General features: G+C 38.0%; 2 protein-coding genes across 2 annotated transcripts; both read right to left on the bottom strand.

Annotated features, from left to right (window-relative positions):
• Positions 1 to 6911: 6911 nt before the first annotated feature.
• LOC136852848 (zinc finger MYM-type protein 6-like) lies at positions 6912 to 7304 on the bottom strand. The gene has a single exon (XM_067127753.1). It carries the CDS (start codon positions 7302 to 7304, stop codon positions 6912 to 6914), a length of 393 nt encoding a protein of 130 aa, XP_066983854.1.
• Positions 7305 to 9908: 2604 nt separating this feature from the next.
• LOC136852847 (uncharacterized) lies at positions 9909 to 11035 on the bottom strand. The gene is made up of 3 exons (XM_067127751.1): positions 10912 to 11035; positions 10407 to 10510; positions 9909 to 10277 (listed from the first exon to the last, which is right to left on the bottom strand). The coding sequence occupies exons 1-3, from the start codon at positions 11033 to 11035 to the stop codon at positions 9909 to 9911; spliced, it is 597 nt and encodes a 198-aa protein (XP_066983852.1).
• Positions 11036 to 13728: the final 2693 nt, after the last annotated feature.

Genomic DNA, 13728 nt, shown 5'->3' with positions numbered 1-13728 from the left:
AATGACTCCCACGTTTGGGATGGAATAAAATAAACAATGCCAAAATGACAACGCACCCACAACAATGTTAGGCCTACCTGATTTCAGCAGCGAGAAGTTTACTGGACTACAGAAATGACCAATAGAATCTGGCTCCAGGCTGTATGAAAGTGAGACACTGGGGTTCTTTCTGCTACTGAAAATCTTTGGGCCAGGGCACAAACCAACTGACTGTCGTCTGTGGCTGACTTAAATCCAGGCCAGACCTCTTCCGCGCCTTACTGTTTGTTTATGCGTCAGCACATTTAGGTTATATTGTCCATTTAGAGTCGGTTCAATGAGGTGGTCCCAGGCATTCTACTGAGTCGTTATAGCCTCACTTTTAGTTATTCAGCGCATGTGCATTGATTCGGTCTGTTAGTGATTGTGATAACAAAATGCGGAAATTGTAATCTATAAGAATAAAATCCGAGTGGATCTTGTTTATCCTCCCCAGGTGACAGTAGGGGAGACATGACACAGCCACCCACCCCCTGCAAACCGGTTTGTCTGCCCCTGGTCAAGATCAATCTGTGTGTCACCTCACTCTCTAACACAGTGGTTCTTAACCTTTTTATTACCAAGCCCCCTTTAAGAGTTGGTCCTTCCCTCCACGCCCACTCTGAGAGTTGGTCCTTCCCTCCACGCCCACTCTGAGAGTTGGTCCTTCCCTCCATAGCCCCCTTGTGTCTGTGAGTAAAATTCCATCCCAGATTTAAAGGAAAATGAAAAAAAAAGAGAAAGAAAGGGGTGTTTTTATTCTTTTTGAGAATGAATGTGAGATACCTGACATTGCTTCTTAGTGACTCTTGTCAAGAGAATAACGAATATACTTAGAGAATTTTTAATTTTCCCTAAGGCTCGCGCCCCCCTAGGGGGCTGAGAACCACTGCTCAAACATAGAGCCATTTTCATCAACATTTTTTTTTTTGGTATGAGCTGCAATTCCCATCAATATAAGAAAGCACATGATCTGGTCAAATTCAAGTGAAACATGATGAAACAAACTTTCTTTACCTTGCAAAAGTCACTTGAATCCTTGGTCAACAAGTGGCCATCCTCTGCCTCAAAAAATGCATTAAACCTCAATAAATCAGTGCTAGATAGCTTTCTAATGTACTCTCTTCCAAAGGAAGTCAGTCATTACTAACCTCCACAAGTACAGTTCTTATCCAAGTTTCCTTGGTCTCTCATGCCCACTGTCTTACAATGAAAGATTATCCCCTTCAAGACTGGTCTTCCTTAATAATTGCTCATGAAGACATCAACATTTGTCAGCACTGTGGCTCATCTTAGAGGAATGGAACAAAGCATTCAAGATTCTTCTCAAATCCTTTGCTCTATAGTCTATAGTAAAAACAAGACTCACCTATGTTATCACATAACACTCTTTTAACCGGAGTAAAATAGAGGATTTTCCATTTAATAAGTGACGCAGATCACATTTTTAATTTAAATTCATTTAAGTTAGTTTTAAGACCACTGGTCTCTGCTTGTTTTACAGATATTATCTTGGGCATGCTCTAGAGAGCTTGCTTCACATAATAAGATCATCAGGTCCACAGATACTGTGAAGATACAGTCAACCAATTTCATTAGATTTTTATTCATTGCGCTCATTATGTGGACTTTGCTTTATTCTTTTAATCATTAAGCTTGTCTCTTAATCAGAGAATTGAAACTTCTGTTCCAAATTAGGACTAAACACAAACTCCGTGTTGGCCTTCCCATGAGAAGATTTGTGCTAATTTTAGTAAAAATGGAACTTCACTTCCACACTGACTTCAGCATACCTGCAAGCCGTCCTATTTTCTTGAAAGGGTGAGCCCATCACTTTTACAAAAGAATAAATTCAAAGATATTTCGTAGAAATGTTTGAAGTAAAACAGGATTCAGTGGAAAATGCAGTTGCAATAGATATATTATCTTTAAACTGGAGCTTAACATATAAAAAATGGGTCTAAAATCTGGGGAATGACAGAGCGTCAAAGTTAGAACTTATGGAGAGATGAGGTGCCTAAACACTACTGTGTCACTGACATGTGTGGTAATTTGAGATTAATGTCTTTCCACAGTGTCTGAGAATTCATCTTACTAAAGCCTTTTTCATACACACTACAGTACCACCTTTACAGATAACTGAAAATACAACTGCATGACTTGGAAAATCAAGAAAAACTGTGTTGCTTGGGCCATTTTAGATATTCCACATGAATTCTGGCTGTAATCACAGTCAGGAGCTCAACAGAGAGAGAGAGAGAGAGAGAGATGCTACACTGGGGAAAACAGACTTTATGGGTTCACACAGTCAGGGCAGTCCAGTTACTCCGGACTGCTACAGCGTTCGCAATAAGCAGAAAACCTGAGCACTGCTGTCCTAGGAAGTGTCAGAGGTCTGGGTTAAATATACAGTGAACCTCAGGGGAAAGGAGGCCTACCAAGTAATGGGCTGTCTACCCCTCGGTGGTAAGAAATGCTCCCTAAATGGCAGACGGGCGTTCCATTGGGTTCAGTGGTAATCATTATGTTCATTCCTGTGGAATGTCAGGAAAAGAAAATGATAGAATCCGCACTGCTCTGCATGATGTGAAACTAACCAAATGGCATGTGGTATTGGGTTGGCAGTCTCATACCCTCAAATGATATATACATACATATATACAGACACAAAAGCCCAATTAGTCTGTTAAGACCATTGGTTAGACACAAAATTATGGGGCTGGCCAGGAGCAAGAGTCAGTGCATTGGCATAAGGCCAGCTTAGTCTAAGACAGATTGACTGAACCTATATTTGAAAGACTTGGTTGATTTATGAGTGCAGCTTTCAATGGATATTAGTGGTCAGATGACAGGAGCGTTAGAAATGGTACAATGAAGGATATTACAAACGTTCCATAAGCAGAGGGGGTAATGATTGATTGACTGAATTGATTGACAGGTTGAATATAGAATTTAGGCCAAAGGCCAAGCACTGGCACCTATGAGGTCATTCAACGCTGAAACGGAAATTGACACTAAAAGGTTCGAAAGGTGTAACAGGAGGAAAACCTCACAGTGGCACTATGAATCAATTCTTAGGAGAGGGTGGAAAGTAAGATGGAAGGAAGAGATTATGAAAAGAGTACAGCAAAATGAACGAAAGGGGGTTGCAGCTAGGGGCCAAAGGGACGCTGCAAAGAAACTTAAGTAATGCTTACAGTGCACAGCAGGAGGTGCACTGACGGCACTAACCCCCTACGGAGGCTGGGCTCTTACGGGCACCAGAAGAGTTGGAAGACCCAGGCCTCCTTGCACGAGAACTGCGAGAAGGGAGGTCAGAGATGCGCGTGCGCGAAGGTCCCTGGTGGATGAACCACAGGAAGGACTCGAATGGCTGAATTTCACAGAGGCCTTTTTGCGCCACATGGCCCGAGAGGAGATGTTGATGATGGTAATGATGATAATGACCATCTCTGAAGCTCAAATGCAATAAGAAAAGAAGGAACGAATACGGAAGGCCTGCAGATAAAGCAATGTCAGTCATTATCTTCCCCAAGTAGTTTTTTTGCACTCACCCTTCCCTAGTCTTTCCTGTCCTGAAAGGGACTTCAAAACACACACACACACACACAAGGAAAAAATGATGATGCTACATTTCTTCTGTGAGAAGTGGTCAGGAAGAGCAGTATAGAAAACAAACATCTCACAAAGATTCCAATATATCTGAACTATGCTCAGTTTACGTGAGTTGACTTATGGTCAGACCCCAACAACAACCACCATCCATTCCCCACCCCTCCCCCCATCACCACAATGAATTCTGGCTGTGCAGCATAAAGAAATAAAAGAAAAATTAATGCACAGCACGAAGACCTTCAAAGTTAACCTTGAAATGTTGGTTGTTGTCCTATAACAATATTGTTTTTGATTTCTTCAAAGACAAGAAGAATAACAGAAATGAAAGTTGCAGATGGAGCAACATAAAACGCGCACTTTTAACCAAGTTGTCTAAACCGAATTTTTAATGGAAAAATGTATACATTTTTCCTTTTATTTATGATTAATAAAGAACAGTTGCAAATTTAAATGGGATTACAGTATCCTTCACGGGAAAAAAAAAAAAAAAAAAAAAAAAAAAAAATTCTGTGATGTCCTGTCTGAGACTCATCCTGACAAGGAAGTCTGCGTAAAACAATGGGTCACAGCATTCTTTTAAATTACAATAAAAAGTTTGCTTTGTTCAAAAAGTGAATACTTGTTAGTGCTGATATTGCGATGAAGTCGCCATGACGGTGGGATGAGGAGGACGTTTCAGTAAAAGGCCGATAATTATTTCACTGGCCCCAAAACACCCATGTTTTATTCCCTTCTAATTCAAATTACAATCGTTACAATCTCCGGCAGCTGAGGCGTTAGTGATTGAACATAGAAAATGGATAAACATATAGATACATGGTAACAGTGGCGATTCTAGGACTCTGAAAGTGGGGCCACTTCAGGGCCAATATAAATTTTGGGGCATTTATCGTTGGTGGCTGGGTGGCGAGCGAAGCGAGTAAACAACTGGGGTCCAGGAAATTTTTTTGAAAAAGTAGATGTTCTATGTGCATTTTCATGGCACTCTGAAGACAATATTGTCATTAATGAAATAACAAATGACAATAATAACACCTCATTACTTTCATAACTTGCATTTGTAAAACATATACATGTATGCCTACACAAACATTATGATAATGGAGGTTATTCGTATTATTTAAAAAAAAATATATATGTATTTCTTGCAATATATTTTTAACAAAATCATAAAAAATATGGCAATGTTTCTCCAATGTACAGTTGGACACCTGAATATAGCATGTATTCCTTGAATTTTCGATATGAGGGAAACTATATAGGTGGGATAGATGTCTGTTTTGATACCGGTATGCAGTAGTTAAATAATATGGCCAATTGACAATTGTCTTGTAAAATTTAATAATGTTTGTAAGTCCGGGATAAGAGTTTCGACTGCCCTTCATACACAATAATGAAATAGCAGAAAATCTCCATTGGCAAACTGTAGGCGTGTCACTTAACAAACAGTGATTTGCTTGACATTTCAGTACTTTTTATTACTATAAATCATCTGTGAATCCTTATAATTAACCATTTTTTCATTATAAACTACAAATAAAGGAAATTATTTTGGTGTTTGATTTTACTAAGTTCTTCGGATTGACAACCTGACCCTTGGTCAGACTTTTAACGTGACTGCACCTATAATTGCATAGCACTTATGTACAGCATAATAGGTCCACAAAATGTTATGAGTGACTATATCGCTATTGGCCTATATGATTATATCAACAATAAAACTATGACCTCGTGCAGTCAAACGTATGTAATCTAGATAAAAAATACTGAGACACAAGGCATGAGCAATCATGCAATGGCATGCTGTGGGAATGACATGATTTTCATATAGGCTAGTATAGTCAGTAGAGTTCACCTCAGGAAAGTGAAAATCACCCTGCTGGTAACACCCGTTGCTAGGCAACCACTTTTACTTTCTACATAATTATGTTGAAAGGACAAACCTAAGTAGTCTACTTCAAAAATTCATAAAAACTATCTTCAAAACAAAAATGAATCATGAGTTATGAATGTAATGTAAATATTATGTTGATATTAAAACCCCATGCAAGCATGCATGAAGTAATGCAGTGTTGCCAACAGGGCGAGTTTCCCTTTCCTGAGGTGAAGTAGAGTATAGTACGTATATTTAGTGCAGCTTAATTCTACGATTATCATGCCGGCTATCAAATTCATCAACAAAACAGTCTAAATCAATTCCCTCGGCACGTGCACTTTCAATGGACAGTAATGCGATATTACTCAATCTAGCACTGGTCATGGAATTTCTGAGAAATGTTTTCACTAATTTCATTTTTGAAAAACTTCTCTCACAAGAAGCACTGCTAACAGGAAGAGTGACAGATATTAACAATAGTTTGTACAAACAGTCAAATGCAGCCTTATAAGGACTAAGGAATGACAGGAATTGTGTAATGGATGTAGGCTGTATTGGCTCTTTCGTGAGTAATTTCTTCACCAGAGGGATCTCATATTGTAAATCATTTTGACTGACCGAGTATGCCATTGCATATGCCTTCAAGTCTTCTTCTAACAAGAATGTCTGTCCTCCAGGACAGAGAGCTGAAAATACAGAAAATTGCATTTGACTCTTTGGAGAAACGACGGTCTAATTCACTAATTAAGCAGTCTAGGACTTCATAGAAAATCCTGATGTGTTGCACATGACATGGAACAGAAGATCCTTGACCACTTGTTTCAAACACGATAAATCCATCAAGCTTACGAGGTTTCTTTACCCGTTTTCTTGTTGTTGTTGGTGTAATGCAGCATTTCCTGCAGAGTTCATTAACCTTCTCAGAGTAATGGTCATTCAAGTCAGAGTTGCGTACATTAACTAAATGTTCATGGGTGACGAAATTAGATTTGCTGCTTTTCCTAGGTCTGCTTGTTTATCCTGTAGCTGTGTAGACACTTTATTAACTTTTCCAAGAATATCTGTGAAAAATTGCAATAAGTAAACAAACTCTGCATCAATCTGGGCAAGCAAACCGCGAGCGGATACAGCTCAGGCACCAATGTCATCTTCAGAAATTTCCTTCAAAAGTCTCATTATGCATTCCAGACGGAGTAGAGCATTTTCACACGAAGTGGCCGACACCACCACCTTGTGTCACTGAGATGCTGCAGTTCTCGTACTTGTTCTTCAGGCAACATTTCACGCTGTATCAAAATGAATTTCTCATGAACTACCGAGTTACTAGCAAAGATATAGAGTTCTTCAAGCAAACTAAAGAATTCAGCAGCTTGGGGTACATACTTTGCAACATTTATCAACACTAAATTGAGCCTGTGTCCATAGCAGTGTATATAATATGCAAAGGAGCTTTATCACGAATTCGTTTCTGAACACCACTAATCCCTCCACTCATCACTGATGCCCCATCAAATCCTAATCCTACAAGAGAAGATTTGTAATCCAACCCCAGTTTATCCAAACTCTTCAAAATAATATCTGTGATAGAGGCAGCATCCAACAAGTCCATCTGAGTGAAAGAAATGAAGCACTCCTGAATACAATTTGCTATTTCATCATAAAATCTAATAACTAATGCCAACTGCTCTGCCTTACTAACATCCTTGGCTTCATCAGCTTGAACAGAAAAGTAATGACATGACCTAACTTTTTCTGCAATTTCTTCCTTCACCATACATGCAAGTGTGTCAATCATCTCATTCTGTATTGCAGAACAAGTGTATTTTTCATTTTTGGACCACTTTCTACTCTATCAGCTATAATAGGATCACGTTTGCAGTGAATCTGAGAATCTTACGAACATTTCCTGGATTCAGTTCATCATCACCTTCTCTATGTCCTCTCTGCGAAATGTCTTGTGTTACAGTCAACAGGATTATTTCACTAATGTCTTTATGTAATGACGATTTTCACGAACTTTCTTCTGGTATGCCTCACTTATACACTGAGCAATTGATGTTTTATCAGCTTTATTTCGTTGATAGTCCGCCCATGCAATACAAGAAGTTTTGTGGCACTGTGAGGAAATGTGCTTTTCGATATCACCATCTTTTCCATGTGCTTTCTTCCATCGTCTAAAGCCACTCTTTATGAATGCTTCATCTGCATTGCCATATGTTGGTGGAGCAAAGTGCCTGCATGCAAAACAGAACATTGCATCTCGTTCTTTAGAATATTCAGCCCATTCATATTTGTCGAACCAAGCCCCACAAAAGACCGAGCATGAGACTTTCCTTCACTATGCCTTGGATACTCTTTTAAGCGTACCTGAATAGGATTCTCAGAAGCAGATTGAGAAATGTCAGCTGGTGCAGAATCTTCCTTTTTCTGTTTCTTTGTTGGATGATCATGTGAACTTGATCTTGCAGGATTGCCAATACTTTCACGATCACAGTCTCCCTCTGACTTCTTAGCAGGTTTATCAGATTCAAGGTTTACTGTCAATGGTGCATCACATTCACTGCGTTTTTTAATTACAAATTTATCCATGATTGTCTATAGTACAATAAAATTATCTGTGATAGTAAGTTCTGAAAAAAAAAAATTAAATTAAATAATCACACGTAATTCACAATTAACACAACACACCTGTCACCACAGAAAAATGTGATAAAATTTGCGGTTTTGCCGACTACCGACTGGAAGATGATGACAGCACACACACACACACACTGTCACACACACACATACACACACACACACACACACACACATATATATATATATATATATATATATATATATATATATATATATATATATATGTATATGTGTGTGTGTGTGTGTGTATGTGTACTCTTTATGTATACAGTATAATAAATATATGCACATATAGGCCTACACTATCACTGCCAACATTCACGAATCACAAAAATTATGATACAATTAGACGATTTTTATTATTATAGGAAGTGTTTTCTATGTAAAAATAAAATGGGGTTAATTGTCACCGACTCACCAGCTACTTGTATTTTGGCCTATTTAGTTATTTTCTTTCAAATATGGCTAACGACAATATTTATATTTGGCTTTTGTCAGATCTGTTTGTGAAAAGGTTAACACTGGGTTGAAGGGTTAAAACTTGAGTTGGGATATAGACCTACATCATATAACAAAAAATTAGTGTACATTGTTTGCTACTTTACACCCGCCTGTCAGATTCTTCTCATTCTTTTCTAAGATTTCGTATAATTATTTTTTTACTCTATTTTCGTATCCGCTTCTTATGTGAAACACCCACATACTGTACATAAAGATCAGATATCTCATAGCCACTAGTCTACTCCCACTTTGTATGAGACGAAATAATGAATACCACTTATGCTCAAATGCACTTATGCACAAATAATTATGCTTTAGACACTCAATAAGACACTAATCGGGTAAAAACTGACTTGACCGGCTCACAGTCTCACAGAAACAGACTACATGTACTGATCACATCATCACATCATACATGGACGTGAAACATACGCGTCTGATTCGCGTCACACACACACAAGCGGGCGAGGAGGACGGAGGTGTAAAAAAATTCCAATAATTTTAATCTAGCAACGTTACCATTTTTTTTTTTGTGATTACGTCTAGTTATTGTGATAGGATGGGATATTTGAGTGTATATATAGTATACTGTATAATTTATAAGGTATATATTTATATTATATATTATATTATATTATTATATATGCCTAAACTAAGCTTATTTAGAATTAGGATATGGAAACAAAAACTGGGGGGCCAAGCTGGGGCCAGCCAAAAAACTGGGGCCATGGCCCCTGGCCCCCTAGAATCGCCACTGCATGGTAAACTTAAATAAACTTTCATATCCCTAGCAATATGACATATTGCAAGTCTTGAGTTTATAGTTAACACTCCCACTTAAACTCAAGACTGGCCTCTTAAAAGTAAAACTTACCTAGTTTTTGTTTGTACACAGGCTTTGTAAAAATATCAGAAATGTTATTTTCTGAAGGCACACACAGCAATTCAGTAGGCTATAACCACTTTGAATTTCAGATCTAATATAATTATCAAATATAATGATCACGTATACCAATCTGTTTTGATCTTTGGTGATGTACTGGATTCTTGGACAATGCTATTGCCTCTTGATTATCGGCATGTGAAACAATTGGTTGCTTACCACATCCTAGCATAACCTATCAACAAACAACTGATTTAATAATTTAGCCTCCTGGATGTTGCAAGTTAGAGCTGCATATTCAGCTTCACAAGATGACAATGCTACAATCCTTTGCTTCTTAAATTTCCAAGAAATAAGAGATCCTTTGGAATGTAATTAATAACAATAAACTGTGACACTTCGCCTATCACTTGAAGTACCCCAGTCTGAATCACAAGAGCCAGTCACTTTCAATTCATCAACAGATTTTGAAAATTTTAATTCATAATGCAAAGTGCCCTTTAAATATCTCACAACATATTTCGCTAAAATAAGATCTGCTTTGGAGGGGTTAGACATATACTGCGATAACCTTGTCACAACATAACAAATATCAGGTCTAGCACCCGTTATGATGTATATCAGGCTTCCAACAATTTCTCTATATAACCTGGCATCTGCTAGTTCTTTAGAATCACAAAAAATTTCATTGTTTACACTTGGGTCACATGGCACAGATTCTGGTTTACAATCAGATATTTGAAACTATCCAGAATTCTGTCCAAATACTTACATTTTGATGCAATCCACCTCAAATTTAAATTCCATACCCAAGAATCAACTTAATTTCCCAGAGTCTTTCATTTTAAATCTGTTACATAAGGACATTCTTACACCATCTAGAACTTTTCTACAACTAGCAGCAATCATTATGTCATCAACCCAAATCACAATTATTACCATCATATTACTTTCCAATTTAGTATAAACACAAGGGTCTGCAAAAGATTGCACAAAATTATTAGACAAAAGAAAATTATGCAAAAGGTTGTTCTAGTTGTGGCCGCTTTGCATAAGGCCATATAATGACTTTTTCAGTCTACAAAAGTTTTTTCACCATTTTTGCCATTTTTAACAAAACCTTCTGGCTGGGTTAAATAAATCTCACAATCAATGTATTCAAATATGCAGTCTTTCCATCCATTTGGTGTATCAAAAGGTTGTACTGGATAGCAATATGCATTAACATTCGTACTGAGGTCATGCGGGCTGTCGGAGGGAAGGTCTCTTGGCAATCTATATCCTGAATTTGTGAATAGTCTTTGGTCACATATCTTGCCTTATACTTTTCATCATTATTAGGCCCTAGTTTGACAGTATAGACTATAGACCCATCTACCTCCCACAGGAGAGCGACCTTCAGTTAGAGGTGTAAGCTCATGTGTGTCATTCTCTTCCAGTGCTCTCACTTCTTCCCTCATCAGGGGATGAAGTTGCAACGTGTCTGTAGACAATCTTGCCATACTAGATAAATCTGAATCAGTGTCATAGTCCTTAAGATATTCTGGGTTGTGCCTGTCCCTTTCCGGATATCTTCCGTTAGAATCTTTTCAGCGTCCATCTTGATCTAGGTTAGGATTCCTTTTGTCTTCCTTTGAGACAGCACGTTCAATTTCTTGAGAATCTGGAACTTTAGGACTTGATGGGGTATACAATGGACACTCGTCATTATAAATATACTCAGATTCTTTTCTTTCCTCTGGGAATTTCTCCGTAAATTTCACACATCTTTCTGACATCATTTTCTTCCGAGTGTACGCAATGTGAGCTGGACTTTCTGTTTCATAAGCTAAGAATATCCCCTGCACAGTGCGGGCATCCAGCTTTTTCTTATTTTGGTCTTAGATTAGTCATCATCTCATATGGTGTTTTACCAGTTCTTGAGTTATAACACCTATTTTGAATGTATGCGGATGACTTTACCGCATAGGCCCACAAACTTTTCGGCAATTTTGCCTCCAACAACAAACATCTAGCCACGTCGAAAATTGAACGCCATGACCTCTCCACTGTGCCGTTTTGATGTGGCAGTCTGCTCTTACCTTAAGTAAAATTTCTTCTTTTTCATAAGGCAATGAATATTACACAGAGATCCTTTGAAATATATGAAACTACTGTAGGCTACATATGCCAAAAGACTTAACTGTACAATATTTTAATAGTGACTGTTATAAGCATTTTTTTAACAACCTATATAATGGGAAGCAGTACTATGGGATATATATACAAAAATCTATCGTGTTAATACTACCAGTGTCCAACATACAGGTTTCGGTTACAAAATTTTTCTTCATAATTTTTTCTTCAATTGATAAAAGTCATCATGTCGTCAACAAATTTTAAAAAAAGACGAGTGACCTGGTTAGAACTCACAGAATTCCTTTCTTTATACTGCTTGTTTTAAGAAAGTGAGTAAAAATCACATCCCAACAACAAAGTGAGTTAGACCTACGGTGCACTGTTATGCTGGACCGGGAGCAGAGACCGGGAGTGTCAATGTGACCGCCCCAGATCACAAGCTCGGCAAGATCGCCACTCCATGCCATTGAAACTGGATTGGTATAACGACGGTTTCAAGAAGTTAAACAATTGGAAGAAGGCGTATTGTAATTAAACATGCAAAGTGAAATAATGGTATACTTCTTAACTGTAGTAAATGATATCCTTGAATACCTTAACACTGTACCAGAAATGTTTTCACTTCAGGGTGTGACATCCCTTCCTACACGCGTTAGGGTAGAAGAGACTTCTTAGCCTTGGCAGACAGCTCTTCTAAGAAAAGGTTACTCTGAATACAAACCTTGTTCTCCAACCTCGGACTATGCCATAGCCACTGTACCATGGCCTTCCATGGTCTTGTGTTTGAGTTTCCTTGCCAGAGGGTACAATCAGGCGTTTATCCTTTTTTGTTCACTTTCCTGTTTTTTCGAAAAGTGTGTAGGGCAGGCTGAGAAAGAAAAGTTCCCTGATGGATTATCAGGAAAGTGCCTTCGTCTATGCCTGATCTTGTCCTTCTGATCATTTTACTCCTAAACCACCCTGACTGTCCACCCCACATTGTTGTGGCAAACCTGGAGGATTTCTTATTTGTCTTACACGGTGTGCCGGCCCCCCCCTTGTCAACCATTGCTTCCGGCACTTTTTGCATGACATATGGTCATATTTATTTATATTTTCAACAGAATTTTTGTAAATAATGTAAATACTGTTGTTCTTGATGGTATTCTTTATTGTTCTGTTGATTTTTACAAGTTTACAGTTATAAGTATTTATTAGTTCTGATAGCCTACTGATTTTATGTTGTTTATTTTAATTCTTTCAGGAGACACTTAGCTGAACCCTGGGCCTGTTACTCATTACAGTGAGAAAAATGGCGGAGTCCTTTACTCAAATATTCGGGGGTTAAAGTCAAATTTTCTTGATCTCCAGAGTTTTGCCCATAACTACAATATGATGTTTTCTTTTATCTGAGACTCTTGTAACAAGTCAAAGGTTGAGTTTTTAATCTCGGGATTCGATGGACTTTACTTTACTTATCGTCGTAACATCCCACATGCGAAGGTCTGCCTGTATTCACTAAGTCCGGACGACCTATTTATCGTCAGAAAAATTTGGAGTGTAACTGCCATGAAGTTCTTTGTTTAAAAATTTTCAATAAGTTCTACGATGTTTATGGATTTGCTGCTTACAGCAATCCAAATATCGGCGATTCCATATATGACTGTCTTTTGGAAAGGATCAGCATGGCTCAGTCACAGGATTCAAAAGCTTCATTCATTATTTGTGGAGACTGTATTGCAAAGCACAGCGAGTTGCTAAATTCAAATTTATGACAGGTCTGCTCCAGTTCTGTGTGTCTTCTGATTCTGTCCAGCTTACTGAGGAATCCGCGCATATTTCTGGTAATAGATTAGAACTCATATTCTCAGGTGTTCCAGCTATTGTGAAGTACAAGGTCTGTGAATATATAGGCACTTTTGATCACTGCACCATTGAGATGGACATATCTGTCAATCAGTATATTAATAATGCTATCATCGGAAAAAAAGGTCTGGCTGAAATCTAGAGCCAATTGGGATGGCATTATCGAAATTTGTCAGGCACTTAATATTTCAGATCCTATATTAGATCCTGGTCCAAAGAAGAAATGAAATAA

This window comes from Macrobrachium rosenbergii, chromosome 26 (genome assembly GCF_040412425.1).
Source record: "Macrobrachium rosenbergii isolate ZJJX-2024 chromosome 26, ASM4041242v1, whole genome shotgun sequence".
In the NCBI taxonomy this organism is placed as follows: domain Eukaryota; kingdom Metazoa; phylum Arthropoda; class Malacostraca; order Decapoda; family Palaemonidae; genus Macrobrachium; species Macrobrachium rosenbergii.
The sequence above is the reverse complement of the archived record's forward strand: the minus strand, read 5'-3'. Positions and strand labels throughout refer to the sequence as shown.